The 22,696-nt window shown below is 36.6% G+C and overlaps 1 protein-coding gene across 1 annotated transcript in view; it reads right to left on the reverse strand.

Annotated features, from left to right (window-relative positions):
* Positions 1-630: 630 nt before the first annotated feature.
* Positions 631-22,696, reverse strand: part of LOC140166919 (uncharacterized) — a 61,333-nt gene continuing 39,267 nt past the window's right edge. The window contains 3 exon segments of the mRNA XM_072190404.1: positions 631-3,869; positions 7,931-8,041; positions 21,121-21,480. Coding sequence (XP_072046505.1) covers positions 3,639-3,869; positions 7,931-8,041; positions 21,121-21,480 — 702 coding nt within the window. The 3' untranslated portion in view covers positions 631-3,638.

Raw genomic sequence — 22,696 nt, forward strand, 5'->3', positions numbered from 1 at the left:
TTTAAAATTCCAGTTGAAAATTGTTAAAATTCAATTTAAAAAACAATTTAGTTGAATTTTGCATAATCTTGCCAAAATTAAGATCATTTTGTTTGAACTTTCAAAATCTTCCACACCATTTCCACTTTTTATGAATGAAAATGGTTGGATCTGGAATTATTTAAACTGTTGAAATTGGTTAAAATTCCAAAATCTTCCACAGGGGGTGTGGAATTAAATGGAAGATCCCTATATTCAATTCACTCCCCAGAAACCCCACCACGTTAAGTTAAAACTATACAATGCAAGTACACTCAATGGAATGGTTGGAGATCCAGTAATATACATTTTTCAAAACAAAATGTTATAATAGTTACAATCACAAATAAACTCTAAAATTAAAACTAAATCTTATTTTCTATCAATTACAACATTTATGTTGTGCGGATGATGTCATGGATATTGTCCCGCTATCCATAGAGTGGACTTCGGATTTGCATTCTTACATGGCTGAATACATCAACCGTAATCTTCCCCTGTTAACTAAAAATTGTAATAGAGTTTACCACATATTAAGCGTAGACAAGCAATTGACATATACTTTGATCAGTTCTTAATAGGCGGGCCTTTTTTATAACATCACAGATTTATATTTTTGATTTGGAGAATTTTCATGCATTTGGGGAATTTTCATAGTAAGATACCAGATGTATGAATTAATGCCCTATGCGTCGTCTGCCTTTGTTACACACAAAATACAGAACACATTATGTCATATCATCACTGTTAAAGTGGATCTACTTTTCAACATAGTACTAAAAGCCTAGCAATTCCCGTCTATTTGATACCGATCAAAGCATAGACATTAACATGTACATTTTAGAACACAGTCAAATATTAAGAAATCACATGACTCAAATAAATCACATGTGCATTTTTAGTTGCTTGCTCTTGACAATACATGCATAGCTACCCTCTAGTACATACAGTCATCACCAGAATTCTATTATAAAAAAAGTCACCAAAATGTTGGTATGTCAAACATAGTCTACATACAGTGTATATATTAATATCTGTAACTTCAAAGGAAGTTGGGAACGTATACAACAGTGGAATAAGTCACCTAATGTATTTACATTTTCATTGGTTTCCTGTGAGCTTAGTGTACTACAGGGTAGGCAACAATTTAGCATCATGGGCCACATTGGTCATCATTGAGAACCACATGTAGCCCATAGATTGGCCACCCCTGGTGTACTCTGTAGGGGATAGTGACGAACAGAGGCCACTGAGGCGAGGGAAAAATTCAAATTGTCCAACTGACCTGCTACTAAATTGACTTTACTGGGACAAATGCAAGGGAACATTTGCACATTTAATGCTAAAATGGACCAAGATGAGGACAATTGTTTCCTAAAACCAGAAAAAAGGAAGATGCACATTACAATTTTGTCCCGATATTTCAAGTCAGTGGGGCAACTTGTCCCTCCAGACAGTATGTCTCTGTATGGGGTGCTCATGATACAGCCTGAAGGTAACACCACCATCATTACAGTTCATAAGAATAGCATGTGTTATTTGAAATCCATATATATTTTGAGGCACAAGAGCAAGTTTGAAAAAAATAATAACACATATATAACAACTGAATAAGTTGCTGTGTGTCAAACTTTGGCACGCCGACTCTTGAATCACACAAATAAGGAAACCAACAAAATCACACATTTTATACCTCTTGCTCACATCTTATAGTACAGAATTTGGTATTTTGTTTTTCATAATTATGCAAAATGAACCCAAAACAGGTTCTTAACAGGCATACATGTATCAAGCACACCTATTAATATCATATGAATGATACACTAAAAAGTACCCAACAACAGTTTGAAAAGGACCAGTTTATAACACTGAGTACAAGAACCATATAAACGGGCATGTACATGTATATAATACACAAATGGCTTGGGATTTGCAGCGTTTTATGCAATTATTACATGCAATTATCATGGGTATTGCTCAGCGTCTCATCATTTATGACACATAAACCGAGATGTATGTCTATATACATATGAACATATGTTGGGTATGTTTTAATGCTAATATCTGATAAGGGTGGGTGGGCACTTTTTTTGTTGGCCGACTGCAAAAAGCATAATGTATTAAAGCCAGAATGTACGATTTCAATCAAATTAAAATTTTGTTCTTTACTTAAAATGCTGAAAAATATTAGTTACAACTAGCGGGATACCCACGCTCTGCGCGGGCCACCGCTAGCTGAGTAAACAGGAGTGATCACTAAAACGGGAAGAACAACTGAACAGGAGAGGAGACCTAATACTATGGCAATTTAAATCATACAGTTTTGCCACTTGTTCCTCTTTTCATCTTTTTCTTCTGCTAAGGTCTCTAGTACGTAAGTGCGTGGCCCTGCACCATTTACGTGCGCGCTGACGTAATGTGCATTACACACATGGCACCGAACAAACAAACAAACTCTCTATAATTAGTATGATGATAACTGTCAGGACAGATTTATGTCCATGTTAAGCCTAAATAACATGGTAAAGTGAAAGAAACACTGCTGGCTATTTTTACTGTTTAACATGGTGTTCTATGGGGGACTTAATTTCTGAATTCGACATGTCAACTTGCTCTGTTAACCTGACAAATTTGCCTGATTCCATTTAGGTATAAAATCAGGTTTGAAAAAAAAGGAACCAATTTCATATTATAAGATCGTACATTATGGCTATAATAGCTGCTAGGTTTTGTCTTTTGTTCAGAGGCGACAAATGTACAAATATACCACAATGTATTCTTTCAAGAGTTACCACCCTCTGCATTGGGCTATTCCAAGTGAAATCCATACACCCCCACGAGAGACATGACCTTAATCTTCCACACAGGGATGTAGATTTTTTATGTAGTCACCTATTCAGGTAACCCCATTTGAAACCTCCACTCCATGTGTGGGGGATTAAGGTCATGTCTTCCATAGGGGGTGTATGGATTTCAACTGGAATTGCTCATTGTGACTGCTAATGGGCCTCTTTGACAGTGCAACCTTTGGAGAATGCATAGTCATTGGATAAAGCTTTTCAGTACGGAATTAAGGGCGATCGGGATGCCACATCATCCACTGTAGCTCAATTCAAGTTCAATTTAAAAAGTGTAGCATATCCAACACTTACACACTCCTCTATGGTGGTACTTTAAAAATAGAAAGTTACACAGCTTCACTCCTAGCTGTCTCCATAGTAACCTTTGAGCTTGAAGTCACACTTCGTGTTCTCTTCCCTTTGGACTACCATCTAGCCACTGATGATGACTGTGCCTTAAACACAGATGTACCCATAACTATGACAAAGCTCATTCTGGTATAGCATACAGTTACGCAGTGATGGAAAATAATGAAGGTACTCCAGAGTTTCACAGTGGGTACCTATGGAGGTACTCCAGAGTTTATAATGGATTAACAACATATGAGTTTATGTGTGTAACAAATAGTGGCTATACTGCATATATTACATCTTTCTTGCATTCCACCCAACAATAAGTAGCATTGTTGGTACAGCTGGTCCATTTGTTTACCTATTTATCACACTACAGACACACAATCCTGTCCACAATTACCAATCACTCAGCTATTGGCTGTCTTGTCATTTCCACAGGTTTGTACTGAGTGTCTGTCCTGATCCTCCGCTCATTCCCCAACCCATACCACCACCGCCTCCTCCTGCACTGTTGCCCCAGCAACTGGAACACCCGGCTGCTGCAGCCTGCTGCTGCATGGGCATCTGCATGAGATTGCCAGGGCAACTACTGATGCGTGACATTGGTTGGGTAATGCCTGTGTGACCCACTTGAAGACTTTTCATCTGTTGCTGAATCTACAAGATATAACAATACATGGGAAAAAAGAGTTTTTCTGTTAGTGAAATTCATTCTGTGTTATCACAATATAACATGAACACTATACTGCTTGTTACCTTCAGATTGGTAGTGATGTAAAAATGTGTCAGTGTACATGAGAGAGTGTTACAATTGTATCACCTATACCAGCAAGCGCAATAATCTGCGATTCCGAGAAAAGTGCACAACCTAAAACATTGACATCACTAACATTCTCATAGTGACATGAAGTATGTGTAGTACAGGTATTGAAAGAGTTATAAAACTCAATGTAGAACATGATTTTTTATTGAGTAAAAGATAAAAAACATTCCAAGTTTACATCAAGTTGAAAATGAAACATGTACCACCTCACTCAGCAAGTCATTGAATTCAAGACATTTGATATCTAAAAGTACAGACTTGATCAACCCAAAAGATGTCATGATTGGACTTTGAGATTAAAACATTGAACAAAACAGCCAGATGTCGATCAGAACTTTACAGGCATGGGTAGGAATAAAGAAATTATTCACCGGATTGACTGCTTTACAGTGGGTACATCAAAGCAATCGAAATGTCTTGTAAACTTTTGACTTGCAAGTTAAAGTAACCTTGAAAATGTGCCATTCCAGTTGATATCCATACACCCCCAATGGAAGGCATGCCCTTAATATCCCACATTGGGGATGTAGATTTCAAATGGAGTTGCCCATTCAGTCAGGTAACCTCATTTGAAATTCACACTTCCTGTGTGGATGATTAAGGTTGCATCTTTCATACAGTGTATGAGAACTTCAACTGGAATAGCCCAATACATTGATCCACTGACAATGAGTGTGTTGTGGACATAAATGAGGTGGTTGTCAATGGGTGTATACAAGGTAACACAACTAAATTGGTTAACTTCCATTTGAAATACTCCAGTTGTGAAAGATATTTAAGTAAAGCCACATACAAGGGCAGTATGGGTTTGAAAATACTTAAAACTCTAGCTAATTCCAATTGAAAACATACTCCCACTGTGGAAGATATTTCCACAACACAATTGTGGACTTTTTGGAATAGACTATTAGGGAAGGGATGCTAATATGGTTTAATATGGCATACCTTCAGCTTCATTTACAATGGATATAGAGCTTGTAAAAAATGCACACCGTTATCAAATATTTAAACAATTATCCCATACATACAAATAGTTTATTTAGATTTCCTATAGCCACTGTAAAATACACGCCCTATGCTCAAACAAATTTATAAGTATCCAACATGCAGTGGAGATCTTTTAACATAAACATGCAATGGTTTTGGTCATTCTTTGGACCAAAGTATACATTTAGACTACCTTGGTTACGTTTTGACCAAGAGGGGAGTTTTGATTAACAAGTTTCTGTACCAGAAGTCAGTTTGACTAAAATTACCCTGTCATTACATATCCTAGAACAACTTGTAGCATAATTGTCGCATCGGAACGGGTACTATATACTCTACATAAGCATGTGGTTCTAACGGATGCATTGTTAGCACCGCGCAATCCGCGCATATTGAACTGTGAAAGTAATTTCAGTCAAGCTGACTGTCAGAATAGAAACCCAGGATCCACACAGTTAGGAATGTTATGACTTATTGATCATAGCCTCCAACAGTGTAAATCACAAAGATGTATGTAAACGCTTGAGTTAATGTCTCTTATAGCAGCAAGAATAAGTCACATATAATCATGCCAAATAAGAAAAAAGAATAATTTCCATTGCAATTATGTTAAATCGAACTTTTGTACAAAGTTTCTGGGTAAAAAGGTGAAAACTTGATCTGTCAAGTACATGCAAGTCATAATGATGATAGTTGAACATGTTTATGTTAAATCATGCAAGGGAAGAAAATTATAATGAGTTCACATAAGAGGAAAAAAAGAAATGAAATAGAACCGAGAAAAAAATATTCATTCTGATCTGGTCTGATTCATCCACTCCAATATACAGTTGAAATCCATACAACCCCTATAAAAGATATGACCTTTAACTCCTACACAGGGAGTGTGAATTTCAAACAGGGTTACCTGAATGTGTGACTCCATTTGAAATCTACACTCCCTGTGTGGAGGTAAGGTCATATCCTCTATAGGGGGTGTATGGATTTCAACTTGAACAGCCCAATATAATGCTAAACATCTCAAAACACGGGTTTGTTTTTAGATAATGTCAGTCCTAAAAAATAATTAATGAGTTTAATATATTCAGAACAAAGGTATAACATTTTTATAACTATTTTTTGAAAATGTTTTTTCTGTTTGTCTTGCCACATTATTTTAGCATATTATGTAAATTTCATTCTGGCAACATTACACTGATTAGATCAGACCAAGTCACAATTGTCAGTAAACAAAAACAAAACTATAAAGCCTCCAAATTTCTTGCAACAGTTGAATATTAATTTGCTCCTTCTGAAATCAGCTGATCAAACAACATTTTTGTATTTAAAGCATGTTCATTAGTTTGCAAATCTATGCATTTACTGTCATCTGTTTACCACCAACACATGTATAAAAACAAAAAAGCCAAATAAGCAAGAAGGTACAATACATTATTATAGAATTTTAGGCTAAAAATGCCCATGGCAATTTCCAAAATGAATGCGGAATGCTTTTTTTTTAAATGTTAAATTAAGAAGTCATTTGAGTGTTCAAAATAAAACTGTAGTTAATTTACACAATTAAATTACAAATATCAATTGTTTTATACCTAAACAATGCAAGTATCGAATCAAGTACATTTTCGTCAAGTACATTTTCGTCAAGTACATTTTTGTCTAAGAATTTCATGATTTTACATCCAAAAACTAAAAAAAAAAGGAAAATAAAAATGAATTTGCCGTTTCAGCTGACATGGATGCCCTAAAAAAACGAAAAGGAAAATCGGCAATAATAACTTATTGCATCAGTGAATTACATATACCACTGATATGGTATTTGACTAACCATAACAAACAAACAGTACAGGTGATATCTGACTATGCACTATTTGACTATGTGCTATCTTTTGGAATGGTTTTATGAAATGATTTGGCATGGGTGTGATTCAAAGCGTGTGAAATATCCAGAAAATTGTAAAAAATCCAGAAAAACAGTGTGCAAAAGTACCCTAAAATGGGCTAAAAATAAATAAAATTACGTAAATTTTGGCCACAAAAAATCCAGACAAATCACACCCCTGATTTGGTCTACTATGACTAGTAGTGTATCCTATGGGTTTGGCAGCGTACTGTTTGGCAGCACACCATTGACAGAGAGGTTGGGTCACATACATGTACTGAGGGCACCCATGGGTGGGTATCATTTGTGAACCAAAAAAAAAGTAATGTAAAATGGGTCATCATTGCACTGTATATACACAGGTTTCTAAAACAAGCAACATTGAGAAAAAGGGTAGGCCTATTTCTTGCAGTAAATCATACCTGTTAAGAGTCCTTTGAGAAAAATGTTGTATGAAATTATGCAAACTTTCTGACCTTGTGAGTGAGTTTAAGCATCTTTCCAGTTACATAATTAGGGATTTATGTCTCAAATAACTGATTTACAGTGAAGAGAAAATGTACAATTTTCGATTCTAGGGTATTGAAATGACACTTGGCCATACTTGTTCAGGGGTGTTTTCAGAACAATGCTATACAAGTTTTAGGGTGCATTTTGAAAGTCCATGTTCACGGATGATTCCCCCTTGTCAATGTCAAGTGTACCAGTCCTCCGAGGGCGCTTTATTATTTATTATAATAAGTCATTGTGCTTTGTTGACATACCATGATGGACCAAAAAGATCCCAAATAAACCACAAACAAATAATGGTTAAATGTCTTCAGACAGATCAACCAAAAAAAGATTAAAGCAAAACCTAAACAGAGGGAAACCCAAAACCAGCAACACCACTAGAAACACTAAAATGTGTATCGTGTGAAATACAAAAATGTGGAAAAGTGTGTCAAGACCAAATATAACATCACCAGTATAGTGTGCAATTTTATGTAATTATAATGGAATGCCAGAATATGAATATGATTAATTTACAGCCATATTAGTGATAACCTGGTGCTGCTGTTGCTGGTATTGCTGCTGCTGTTGCTGCATATATTGCATCTGTTGCCATTGCTGCATTTGCTGCTGCTGCTGTTGCTGATACTAACATGCCCAGTTGCAAATACAACACAATCAGTGGAGGTAACGGGGAGTATGCACCACAAACAAACAAAGCGATACAAAAGAGGAAATTGGATAAAAACATATTAGTTGTTTCATCTGGGGTTATATATTTAGAAGCAATTTTAGTACTGAGATAATTAGGAATGTTAGTGATGCAGGCAAAAGATTTACTTTTCTTATTATTACAGTTGAAATCCATATACCCCTATGGAAGACATGAGTCACATGACCTTACTCTTCTACACAGAGTGTGATTTCAAATATGTTACCTAAATGGTGGCTCTATTTAAAGCTACACCCTGTGTGGGAGATTAAGGTCAGGTCTTCAATAGGGGAGTATAGACTTCAACTGGAATAGCCCAACAGTGTTCGTTTTAAGTGGTAATCCGGGCGTCCTGACGGCCAAAATTGCCGTCGGATTACCAGAAATTCACTGCCGGTTATCCGGCGGACGTCCACATATTTTTCACCATTACAGTGTCTGAAACGATGTCCTCGATTCCTCATCAAAATTAATTTAAAACGTAATTATATCTCAGTTTTCCCAATCAGTTTTCCATGATTTTAAAGCTAAAATCGCCAACTAATTGAAATAGTAATTGTTCGATAAAGTCAATTTAAAATCATTAAGCTTACATGACGGTCGTGTATGGAACATGATAACATCCATCCCGGAAGTCTTCGTATTTCGCTTTCACACCGCCGCATCCCCACATACCTAGTTTGGGCTCGATTATAATTAGTGTGCACTGTGCAGATTTCTTTTACTCCGTACTGTGTCTTTGTGATTGTGTTATTATTTCGTTGACCTTTGGCCTGTTAGAAGGAATCTGTAAATGATACACTACACTGAACATCGCTTTCACGCAATTATGCTTGTTTGGAACTGTGCCTTTGAGGTCGTGACAGTTTGACAGCAAAAACGTTGTTTCAACGTCGCCTACATCGCGTCGTTGAGAAAAAAATGGCGGATAATATCACGGATGACCAAAAATTTTGGCGGATGACCAGATTTCATGGCATGGTCATCCGGCGGATGACCAGATTTTTTTCCTTAAAACGGACACTGTAGCCCAATATAATGAAACAGTTTCACCACATTTACATATCATGTTGCTTCAAATCACAAATTATACAGTTGGTGTCTAGAACAATGGAAGTTGTGCATGCCATCTAACACAAACCTGTATAACAACAATTAAGCTGTGAACAAGATGACATGAAAACAAACTGTAGCACAAAACCAAGACACATACACACCAACCCCATACACAGACACCACCCCAACACCCATTACAATTCAGATGGCAATAGACACTGTGCTAATACTGCTAAAGTAAGACATATTTACTTCATTCCCATCAAATAACATCAAACTAAGCAAACTACATGATGGAGGTGATGCATCAATTTGGTAAGAGCCTGAGAAATGACGTATTCCCTTTACAAATCAATACAACAGAAATACACAAAACAAATACATAAAAGACAAGATAAAATCAAATTATTACAGGTTTCATCCCCGACATTGTTAACACTTACTACTTCAAAGTTCCAAAGGACTTTCAATTTAAATGAATTTATTCAATTTTCAACTACCTAAGCTCAAAATTCCAGGTCAAATTCAGATGATGATTGAAACATAAAATTGCCCTCCGACCACCTCTCCTAAAGCCACCTTTGCTTCCAACTGAATATACAAACACTATTTTTCACTGTCACACTCACTTACTCATCTTAGTAAGTTTACATTCTCACTTTTTCTTTGATGACAAATTCCACAACTTTTTCACGACCTGTCTTTAAGAATTCCACGATCACGCAAAACTAAAATTCTTTGACTTTTTTCACAATATTTGTCAATTCCATAACTTTTCTGGACTTTGATGATGAGGGGGAACCCTGCAATAATAACTAGCAATAATAATAACAATAATGGATGTGTTAAATAGTTTTAGCTCTTATCCAACAAGATCAATATTGATTCATATACCAATCGAATATGATTTAATCAAAATCCAAGAAGACCTTTGATCGTTAACATCCAAGTTCAATGCAAATTTTAAGTCAACAAAATACAGACAAAATTTCCCAGTCTAAATATAATTATCATGCGAGATTCGGAGTGCAAAAAGTCATTACAGCAATTGCAGATTAATGTTGTATTGTAATTCGTATAATGCAAACATATCCCGATTCTACTTGACAGTGGCTCAGAGAGTTCCTCATTAATCTGTTACCACGGACCATCTTACAAGCGTCTACCAAAAGCCTCACCGTCTTGGAAAAATTCAAAAGGCCAGCGGCAGCTATAGTATACTAGTAATAGAGGAAAAATATTGGTTGCACATCATATCTATAGTGTCAAATAACAAGATATTACATATAGGATTTTTTGGATTCATTGACTTCTTAGGTAAGAGCAATTATCTTGTAAAGAGATTAGTTTTAAAATATATAGTATGTAGTGGCTTGACTTATGTTTAGAAAGTAAATATGGCTTATAATTCTTTGACAGCATCAGGTGTATGGATGGACGGTCGGTACAAAAGTAATTTGTCTATTTTCTCAGTAGTAATAGCTTTTTTTAGTACAGTGTCGTTATCAAAATGGGCAAAATATCTTGGCTTGGCCTGATTTGATTGGTGTGATGTTAATAATCCATCGATTAAAACAGTAAGAATCTTAGTACGATTAGTTTTGTTATTGCACAACAGCAAGTTGTGTTCATAATACTACGATTTCATCAAGTACCAAATAATTGACTTTAGTGTGATTTGTAAGGGCTTAAAAACATGGGGGAGGGCAAAGAGCAATTTCCCCCCAACATGTTTGAAATAGCCCCATCAACAATTTTTGGATTAGCCTGTAAAATGACCTATAGCAACCGATCCAATGCATATGCATGACTTTTTACAAGATTGGCAACACTAACGTTTTGCAGATGATGCCAATATTGACCGTGCTGATATCCGATCCGAAGCATCAGTCAAGCATTAGCATTCAGTATATGTCCTGTCACAATATTCTTTTGCACCTGCTTATCTTATTCTATATTACAGACCCAGTGAGCCACAGAACATTTCACCACAATGTTCAGCCGCAAACACACCCTGTTCAACAAGCTTGGCTACATACTTCATAACATTGTACTCCAGCACCTTCGTGATATCTTCAAATACGAATGGAATAAACGTTATCCAACTACACCATGGCTGGACAACCAAGCCCAAGCTAGTTTACAGAACTTCATCAATATTGAACAGCAAGGTCCAAGATGGAAGAGAAATAAATCTTTAGTCCCCACATCAGGTGATCGCAATCAATGGGACCTTACCAAAGCATTCTTTATGCTACTCTACTCCCATGCTTTAAGTTTGCCCCCAAATTCAGCACAATACACCCACATCGATAAACTTCGCCAAATTCGGAATGCTTTCTTTGCGCATCCATCAGCTGCCGAACTGAGTGAAGCCAAGTTTGATCAGATTTATCAGGATGTTAAAAAATGCTTGCTTGGGTTGAACTCCACGCCTGCAATGATGCAAGAAATGTATGAGATTTGGAAGGAAATCAAAAGAGAAAAATACAAAATGATTGTCAATATTATCCTTGTAATATTTGGCATTACTATCCTTGTAATCCTTATTCCTTTAGTAGCTGTGGTTTTCCCAACACTTCGAGATGCACTGCACTCTTTAAATTTGGATCGAACCTATCTTCCCGTATCAAGAAAACCAACATATTTTGTCGGACGAGAGGCTGAAATATCCTATGCAACCAATGTACTATCCATAAGATCCCATCGTATGGTTAGTATACTTGGGCCTCCAGGTATCGGTAAAACAGCCGTGGCAATCGGGATTGGACAGAGACTCAAAAAAGAACATAACTTTCGTGTTGCATTTGTTAGTCTTACAGAATTGAATTTGTCATCTGCATCAAGCGCGCAAGGTATCCAAGATATATTAAATGAAATAATTGGGTCCCTTGGAGGAGTCCCAAAAGATAGAATAACTCAGAGAGACTTCCGCACTCAGGTTCAAAGACTAACAATCCGTAATACACTCCTAATTTTGGACAACATTGAGACCATATTACGCTCCCCTGGAAAGGCCGACTATCTCGATTTGGTAAACATTTGCTTGGAGTTCAACCAAATTCAAATACTAACTACATCTCAACAGTATTTTGACATAATCGGCACAGATGTACATGAAAACATTCAGTTACATCCATTAACCGGACCAGTCCTCTAAGTTGTTGCAGAAACTTGCTCCAGACCTGCAAATTGGTACTATCTTGCAAATCTCAGAGTCAACGGGCGGAGTGCCTTTGTTACTGGAGATAATTGGGGGAGTCAATTAAGAGAAGGCAGGTATGATGAAGATGAACTATTAAGGCACCTACATGATATGCCAGTCTTAAAGATTGTCAATGATACTTCTGAAGTGATACTGACAAAGTATTTTTCAGTTTTAGAAACACTTTTTAATAACCTAGATTTAGACTTAAAAGATTCCTATATAGCACTAGGGGTTATACCAAAGTCTTTTAACCAAGACACTGCCAATGTAGTGGCCACACTTAGTCAAAATCAAACAGTCAATTTATCCCCTCTTGTTAATTTCAACCTTTTGAAGAGATTCAAGTCTGCAACCGGAGAGATTAGATTTGAAATGCACCCCGTCATCCGTGAGTTTTGCCTGATAACAGCTCGACAGGATACATGGTGGTCCTTAAGGCAGTATACCAGTGCTTTCATTTTCCTTGACCATCAAAACTTTCACAATCATGTGTTAAATTCATTTCTGGTACGACTAGTGAGTACTAACATTCATTCACTACAAATTATCAAGGATATTGATAATTTTTCTAATCATTTCGAAAAAACACTGAGCTCTTTCAAATTTCACAGAGACAGTGAAGAGTTAATCGCAACGATCTATAGCTACATAGGTGTTTGTTACCACAATGCAAAAGCGTATGACAAAGCTAAAAATGCTAAGAGTCGTATGGAAATATATATGCAAAGTAAAGGCAATGACCATCATATTTTTTGGACAATGGGATATACAGGTCGGGGACTGATTAGGTTGCAAACTACAGCTGAACTTTACCCATCAAAGACTTCAGACAAATTACATTCAAATTCTATGCACAGTTTCCCCCCTAATGCTCATCCTAACATTCAAAACATAATGGCCCTAGAAATCTCTCATCAGGCATATGGTTATAAAGGTAAAACTATTTTGCTTACAGAGCCTGAAATGCTTTTCAGTAACAACAAGTGGTACTTGCCTTTCAATATCGCAAGTTACTTGACAGATAACCTTATTCTTCCAGAAACTGAAAAGAGTGAAGTCCAAATAGCTACGTTGGGATTGACTCTATATGAGCATAGTCATTATCAAGAGAGTATTTATGCCCTCAGAAAAGCACTTAACTCTATCCACAATGATCCATACCAGTCGGGTCAAATCATGATATTTATTGGTCTAGCCCAGTACAAAATGCAATCTGTGCAAGATGCAGCCAATAGTCTTTATGAAGCTGTTCATACACTCATGCATCCTGGAACCTTAAAACCTATTGTTGATCGCTCTAGGGGAATTGGAAATTTGGTTGATACTGCTTTTGCTGATGATACTTTCGACTATATGCTGACTTCAAATGCAGCCATTTTTGGAGCCATGCTTCTTGAAGATTTGGGTTTATACGATAAAAGCATTCAAATGCTAGAAATAGCATATAACATCGACCAGTTTCTTTTAGGCAATCATGTAAAAACAAACATCATCTTGTCTCATATATCAAGGATTCACAATATGATTGGTAACCCTAAAAAAGCGCTTGCATACCGGTCCCGTATAATCAGGGAGGAACCTAGTACTGTTGACTTTTTCCATTTGAAAGTACAAGGAAAGCATTTACCAAGCAATATAAAAGATATGCAGCAAACTCTGTGTGGAAACGGAGGCCTTTCTCCAAGAGCAAATAGCTTAAGTCGACAGCATGGTCCAATCTTCAAAACTTCTCCTCAACTGTCGTACAGAATCCAAAGAACAATATTAGATGGCAGTACAAACAACAAAGTATGGCCCGATGAGTTTGACCTCCTTCTCAGCTCTGCAGAAACTCCAACTTGGTTTGATGTAACATTGCATGCACCAAAGGAAACAGCTAACAACATGTATACAATAGGGGAAAATATTTTTATCTGTCAGAGTGATGTCAACAAAACAGACAGATTTTATCTTTCTCATGAAAACTTTGACTTCATCAAGAAGCCTTTGAGAAAAGAGGATGATCAAGTTCATGATAATATATGTACAGTTACATATGAAGTAATAAATGAAACTGACTTTGCTTTTGGAAAATATTGGAAAGAAATTTCTGAAAGCATTTCAACTCTTCAAGATTCTGCTGGAGACCGTAAGACACTAGGGATCATGAAGTTCATGCTCGGACACTTGTATATGGAAGAAAACAACTACTGGCCTTCTTTGGATTTGTACATAGAAGCGTTTCACACATTCACTCAGACTTACATAGTAGTTGACTTGACAAAAAGTAAAACTCATGGTGCAGAAAATTTGAAAGAATTCATACGAAGCAGTATCCTGTTTCATGTCACACATCCACGCCTGTACTATGTTCCGTCTAAATTCCTACAAGTTGTATTAAAGCATCATGTAGTACTAGGAAACACTCTCGAAATCAGTCAGATACTGATTAAAATGGCTGAAGCTAAGTTCTTAGAGAATGATATTTCTGAAGCTCAAAGATTGTTTTCACAAGCAAAGAGGACACATTGTCAATTCTGGAAATTATCCTCATATTTTAAGTTCTTTTTATCTGCTAATGAAGTGATTAAGCTTGAAGCGAGACAAACATATAAAATGGCAACTGTTGCTATCACACTTGGTTTCCATTATGACGGACTGAAGTTATTGCAAGAAGCCTATGAAATTAGTAGAAGTGCTATATACATTGAAAACTGCGAGTCACTGCTATATCAGTATACTATTTTCATAAAATACTATAGGAACAAGAATGTTATGTTCAGAAATGAGGAAGAAGTTATAGCTACCTGCCTAAACTTACAAAATCCAGGTGTATCCTGTGGATATGAAAACAACCATGAATATCAAATCCTCTATATCATTCGTGAAAAACTGAATCACCTTCACCAAATCCATGAAACCATTTTACACTTAAAGTTCAATTCAAAATATGACACTTTTATACAAACTTTCACTAAAGCTGTTGCGAGCATACAAAAAGACTTGGGAAGTGGAATATGGCATCACAAAACAATTGGATCACATAGCCATGATGAAATGCTTAGGACTGCCCACTTTGCTTGGAACATAGGATTATTGATGCAATACAATGGTCATTCCAAGGAGAGTTTTGTTCCTTTAAATGATGCCTTAATGATCCATAAGAAGTTTCTAGGTGAGAGCATAAATGCTAGCAGGGTTCTTCAGGCAACAGCAGACAGTTTCAAGTTCACAAAAGATATGGAGAGATATATAGAATACTCAAAACTAGCCATTATGATGCAACAGAGTCAAAACAGTGTTGACTGTGAGGTGATAGAACCTGTTTATCAACAGGCCTACACATCTAGCACAGCAAATCAAGCATTCTTTGAACTACTCTTCATTGCCCAAAAAGTGATTGTGCAATACTGCCCAAATGTTTTGTTATTTACAACTAATATTGTAATAATGCTTAAGGACAATGGCAAGACAGATCAAGCAAGAAATATATTGGTAGAGACCATAGCAAGAAGATTAAAGCACTTAAGAACAATTGAAGGATCGGCAACAGGTGAGAAACTGACACAGGAACATGAGGGTATCGCCTTTTGGGCAACTTTAGCAGGAAATCTCTTCAGAGATCATAATTTAACATTAACAGTTCATTACTACAAAATATCTCTTGCAAGTTACAACAAATTACCTGAAAATAGAGACCATAAAAAAAATCTTAATAATGTACTTGGTAGGATATATGAAGATCTTCATCAGCTTGAGAAAGCTTATATTGCTTTCAATAATTCTATTATCCATTGTCTTAAAGAAACATCACACACTAGTCCATGCCCAGCAGCATATAACCTTGGCGGGTCATTGTATTACCAAGGAAGATACAATGAAAGTATCAGACCTCTCACCATAGCAACCAAAATCCTAGCAGAATCTCTTCCTGATGATTCTATATGCACCTACTATAGAAAGGCGACTGAATGGCTAGCTTCTGCATATATCAAAATGGGAGACTATCACAACTGTTTGCAGATTATTGACAGTTATCTAACAGACCTGGACACTTCAAAAATTGATTATCATTTAGAACACTATAATGAAATGACGATGTTAGGACTGAAGGCATCAGTAAAGTTTCAATCTTTTTCACTGGTTTTGTATTATTGTGCTCGAGTTTTCAAAGATAAGCTACCAGAGGAATTTGACGTTTTCGTGTTTCTTTTGAATTTCCTAGATTCCTACTCAGTAGGAACATACATAGGACAGTTGTATGTAGTTGTCGCCTTGATTATGGAAATGTATTTTAAATCAGGATATTTAACTATCAAAATTTTGGTGACTAAAGTGATAATGCATGCTGTAGTATTTATATCATATGTGTATCTATTTTACTCTCCATTTTTCTTTATAATATTACTGACATTACTACCTATAGAATACCAACTGCTTATAAAAATTGATTCCACTACTAGGTCAAATTGCTTAGTAGGACTGATACGCATGGATGATGAATCAATCCCGAAAATATATTTGATGGCTAAGTCTGATAACATTAACACCACTTGGATTCCACTTGGATACCAACTAATTGAACAAATTGATTTAACTACTAGGTCAGATCGCTTTGTAGGATTGACACGTTTGGATGATGAATCAATCATTGAAATATATTTAATAACTAAGTCTGATAACGTGCACACCACTTGGATTCGATACTTTCGAAATGTTCATGCAGTTCTAGCATTAGTCTCTCCCAGCGGAGTACTAGCTGTTATTTTAGTTGATGCTTTCATAGGGATCCCCCTTCTGGTTCTCCTGACAATGTTGCTTTAGAACCTATTATATAGCATGTTGCAATAAAAATGTCCTTTTGAGGGTTTGTACCACAATTTTCACAATATTAAGAAAATATGAAATTTGCTTTACTGTTGAGTCTGTTTACTGTTCTACCTTGAAATTCTTATTGGATTCACTTCACTGGTTTTGAAAACAAAGCCCATGTATTCCAGTAGTGCTATTTAATTCAACCATGGAAGAAAGAGATGAGAAGGAACCACAACGACTTCGATCGGCCAAGTTTTAATCCGCTTATCTATTGACGCATGAAAAGAAAAGCTATCAAATGTACTTACTTTCATGTATGATCCATTTACCGCGATCGATGCTTGGCGAAATCATTACTGGAAAAAAACTATAACAAACCCATCCAAGAACAAACAAACGCTACCCAGAAGTAAAATTATGGAATTTCACTGATGCTCTGAACATGTATAGTAGCTTTGTTTTGGGATCTACAGTCAAACTGTTTTCTTGATCGTGTTGTGTAGAAAATGTCCTTTAACACATCGAAAAGGTCATCAAAATCGGCCGTTTTTTGGCTGAGTTTCATCTTTAGCAAATAAGGTAAGATTTTGGTGACTTTTTCGATGAAAAATAGATGCAAAATGTTCTTAAATAATGCACAATGTTCCGGTTGAGTCCGGTACATGAAACCTGTTTAATCTAATAGTTTATATGTGTATAATCGTAACTAGCTAACTCGTTTCAGTGACAAAGACTGCCAACTCTGAGAAAAAAGTCATCAAAGTTAGGGAAAATTGGGTGAAATGGAAGAAAAAGATGTAGGCCATCAATGACCGATGATCACGTCACCAGAGAAAATCCTATAGAGTGCTTGCACGGAAGGTCATTAGTTCAAATCATCCTTCAGACACGCTCCAGAAGACATGCAAATACATGGAGTACAATACCAATCACCTATTTAACGCGGGTATTGATCAAAGTAAATCCTCATGAATAACAATGTCAATTAAATGTCGGTAAAGGGAGTGGACAAAGTGAATGCGTTCGTTGTGGTTCCTTCTTATCTCTTTCTTCCATGATTCAACAACTCCTCCTATACCTTTTGTACAGGAGCCAACCGTTGTTAATCCGTGATGAATCCACACTTTTACTGTAGCGTATACGCGAACGCGAGCGAGAGTACGTGTTACGCGTAAGCGCATAAAATTCGTCATGCCTGGAACCTTTGTGCGTATGCAAGCTTACAAGTTGAATTCAGTATTTTTTCAGGTAGCGGCTAAACTTTGCCGTTTTATTCTGTAGTCATTGCTGATATTAACAGAGAAATCATCGAAGTTTTTGTAAGGCTTAGTGACAGTGACTGACATTTCCTCGTGAAATAATCGTGAATTATACGATCTTCAGCTTCTTTTCGTTGTTGAAAGGATTCAATCATGTTTCACCGTTGTTCATCACCGTTTAACAACTTCGCGTCCTCGCGGCGTCTGCGTGTTTACTTACTCGGGCAGCTAAAGCTGCCCTCGCGAAATAAACCACGCAGACGACGCAACGCATCGTTGTTAAACGGTGATGAACAACGGTGAAACATGATTGAATCCTAATTGTTCCATTCAAGTTTGCCTTTAAACACTTGTGACATGAATGTGGTAAAAATGCTCTCTGTTAATTAATGAACCGATTCCAATGAACATAAATTTGTGAACATTTCAGAAGTTGGCAAGTACATGTGTTTCAATTGATATTATGCTCTGCATTTTTTTAGAATTGGGATATTTCAATGTCTCACTTTATTCTGTAACATTTTCATAAAAGCATTTATTCAGCATTACACTTTGTCATAAGTAACTTAAATTGGTATGAATGCAATTGATGCTATGCAAAGAGCCTTTGCTAACAAAATTAGCGAAGCAAGTCATACCAATATGTTATTTATTTTTAGCAAACTGGTTAGCGTTATAAATCTGATACAAAACCAACTATTACTCACTTATTTTAACACATTTTCTTGCTGATTAAGGAACTATGTTTGTCTTGGTATCAGTTTTAAAAAAAAACCTGAAGCACCCAAACTGAAACATAGCCATTTTATAAGTATTTTAAAAATGTTTACAGTTACATCATTTAGGGTATCATATTTGCTGTCATCAAGTAGGTCTATCCTATTTAGGGTATGTTGTGAGAGTATATTAACGAGCATGGGTCATACTTTAATATTCAAGTGAGAACTGTAGTGGTGCTGTGATGATGGAATATTAACTTCATGATTGACCAGTGAATGTTTCCTGATCTTGATTGGGTTGACTTCCCTCACAGTTTCGGCCCTGATTTGGTAAAACGATCTAACTTGAAATTTGGACATTTTGAGATAAATCCATATCTTGGGTAATGTGAGGGCGCTCATTCCATTGGTGACATCCTCAAATCACCACCATGCCACTAAATAATGAGATTTTTATATTTTCTAAGACATTAGATCTGTTTAATAATTTATTTTATTCAAAAAGAAAAACGTCAAGTGTTCAAACTTAAAAGCTCTTTTTCTCGAAACAGCGATTTTAATTTCAAGTTAGATCATTTTACCAAATCAGGGCCGCACTAGTCTAGAGCATGGGAATCCTTCTTAATCACTCTTCTTAATTTATCCACTGTAGTGGCCTAATTGATAGTTCTGATGAGGATTTGGGGAAAAATATTGATGTCAAAAATTAAAACCAAAGTTAACTACTAATACTATAGTCTTGACAATAACTTTAAGTGACTTCTAGTGTACATTAGAAATGCTGTGTTTCTTTCTATTTACAATTAATCCTCCAAAACTAATGTGACCATTTATGCATTGTTTTATGTAATATATTGGCCAAAAAAAGAGTCTCCCTTTAGCCTTTCAGCTTATTAACTACACTGAGTATTGGTAACGAGAAAAGGAACTTCAAATTTGTGTGTGTCGAAAATGGTGGGTCAAAGTTGATTCAATTCTTAAATCTTACTAATCTTAAAATGGAGGTGTGGAAGAAATAAATGATAACATATTTCAGATATGTTAAACTGAGAAGTCAAATGTATAATTAAGTCAATAAAAAACCAAGAAATTGTTAAGTAGCTTGCATGTGCTTGTGGTGTGTTTAGATCAAATTGACCATTTGACGTACAAAAAGGTTTACTGCCAAAGCTGCTTAGAGCACAAAAATGCTAACCGCCTTTGTCTAACCTTAGCAGAGGGTCTGTTTTTTTTTAAACCAAGAAGCCTTAGCAGTTAAACTTTTTGTTATTTATATAAAACATGAAACACACAACATACTTACTTACACCCCCACATACATACACAAATATTATTATGCACATGTGCACAGAGACATTAACACATATTTACATGCAAACACATGTACATAAATTAGACAAGCAATAATATTACACACTTCACATCGTAGAAGATTAAAATAGATTTTTGCTTCAAATCAGACATAGATCAAAGGATTTTTCTGTTCTCAAGTTCGGTAAACACAGATGTACTTATTTTGCTGGTTGCAGTTTCGAATTGAACGCGTAATGTTAATCGTGTAGAGCGTACACCTCTTGTAAATGCTGCCACGTGTGGAGGTGCCTTTGTAACCGCATTCAAATTGTGGAGGTGTGTGTGTGTTTTGCCACATTCAAACTGGAGCTCCACAGTTGGAGATAACCTAGAAAAAATTTTTTGAGCCATAGAGAGGAGTATACCACCTGCCATTTTCTGATTTGATCAACCTCCACAGTACAGTGGTTGCAGTCCCCAGTTTGAATGTGGGTTTGTGAATCTCCCCAATTGGAATGCACACACACCTCTACAAGGGCGGCGGTGTGTCAGCACCCTTGCAACACAACTGCAAAAAAGACATTAATGTCACTACCGAACTTGAGGTGGACCAAAGAATACAGATAGTGAGCATCACAGAAACCACCACCACCACAAAAGCCACAGAAATAAAATGTGATGTCTACCTGCTGCTGCATTTGCATCATGTGGAAGCTCTGAGGCTGCTGCTGTTGACCCTGAATACCCATCTGGGGGAGGGTCTGCTGCTGCTGACCTTGAAGACCCATTTGAGGCTGGGTCTGCTGACCCTGAATACCCATCTGAAGCTGGGCCTGCTGACCCTGAAGACCCATCTGAGGCTGGGTCTGCTGACCCTGAAGACCCATTTGAGGCTGGGTCTGTTGACCCTGAAGACCCATCTGAGGCTGGGTCTGCTGACCCTGAAGGCCCATCTGAGGCTGGGTCTGTTGACCCTGAAGACCCATCTGAGGCTGGGTCTGCTGTTGCTGTCCACCTGCTGATTGGTGCTGTTGCTGATTGGTTGGCTACACATGTGTGAATGCGGGAGGAAGCGTGAAAGCACGCAAGTGCGGCAAGGCAAAGCACAGCAATATGTGAGTAGTATGTTAGTGGCACATGTTAGTGAGCAAGCAATTATGTTTGTCCAAACTGACAAATAAAGTTCAAGTACTAAACTCAGAAATTCAATTGACTGAAGAATTGACTGGATGTGATGCCTCACCTCAACAGAGAGGTTATGGGATGCAGCAGAGGCTTACAATTATGTGCATGTCTAAAATGGTGAATTGTGTTAATTCAATTGAATTTCTGAGTGTAATATGGCAGGGTATCTTAAGTGTTGAAAGGCAAAACTTTGCCAGAAGTATTCGTACAAGGTCAGCACCTGCACAACTTCATAACAAGTCGTAATGTGATCTACATGGCCCATCATTTTAAATATCTTCATACTAAAGCTGTATTTGATGATTGGACAAACACAAATATCATAAAATTATACTATCAATCTAGACTATAGTTTGATCAGCTTGTACTCGGCTGGCCTTATAACATCGCAGATTAATATCAATATATTTTATTTGGAGAATTGTCTTGTGACATCTCGCCAGAAGTATTACAAATTATTATTTGAAGTCCTATACTTTGTTTACTTTCTTTAACACGCAAAACATTGACAAGTTAGATAATTAACGTGTGTCTACTTTTCGGCGTAGTGGTAAAAGCCTAGTAATTCCTGCCGATTACGACCTGATCAAAGTATACATTGGTTTTTCTTTTTGTGTATTGATCTTAAAACTTTGGTACTTTGACAATACAAGACAAGTATTGATCAAATATGCCCCCAAATTAAACGATTCTTTGCATCTATGGCTAATGCTTTAAACATGAGAGACTCAGTGCTTATCAGCTCATAAATACGGTACTACACACCTGTAACAAATGACACATCTTCTATACTGTAACTGAGACACATGGGAGATCAATGTGAAACATCCTAGCATATCTAATGACCAATTACGGTATCACCTTCATGTAAGTTTACTTAGAACTGGCCTTGTATCAAGACTGAGTATACAGCTTACGGAATAAAGCTGTCTAATCCTTCAATGAAGTCTTAAGCTTGACAATAGGCTAATTTCATGTAGGCTTACATGAAGGAGAGACTTCATTATCATTTGTCAGAAATTCTGAATTGGGTTTAGTAGTTTTCATGCAAAATTGTTCACATGGTTTTGTGTGCAA

The sequence above is a fragment of the Amphiura filiformis genome, chromosome 12, assembly GCF_039555335.1.
Source record: "Amphiura filiformis chromosome 12, Afil_fr2py, whole genome shotgun sequence".
Lineage (NCBI taxonomy): Eukaryota > Metazoa > Echinodermata > Ophiuroidea > Amphilepidida > Amphiuridae > Amphiura > Amphiura filiformis.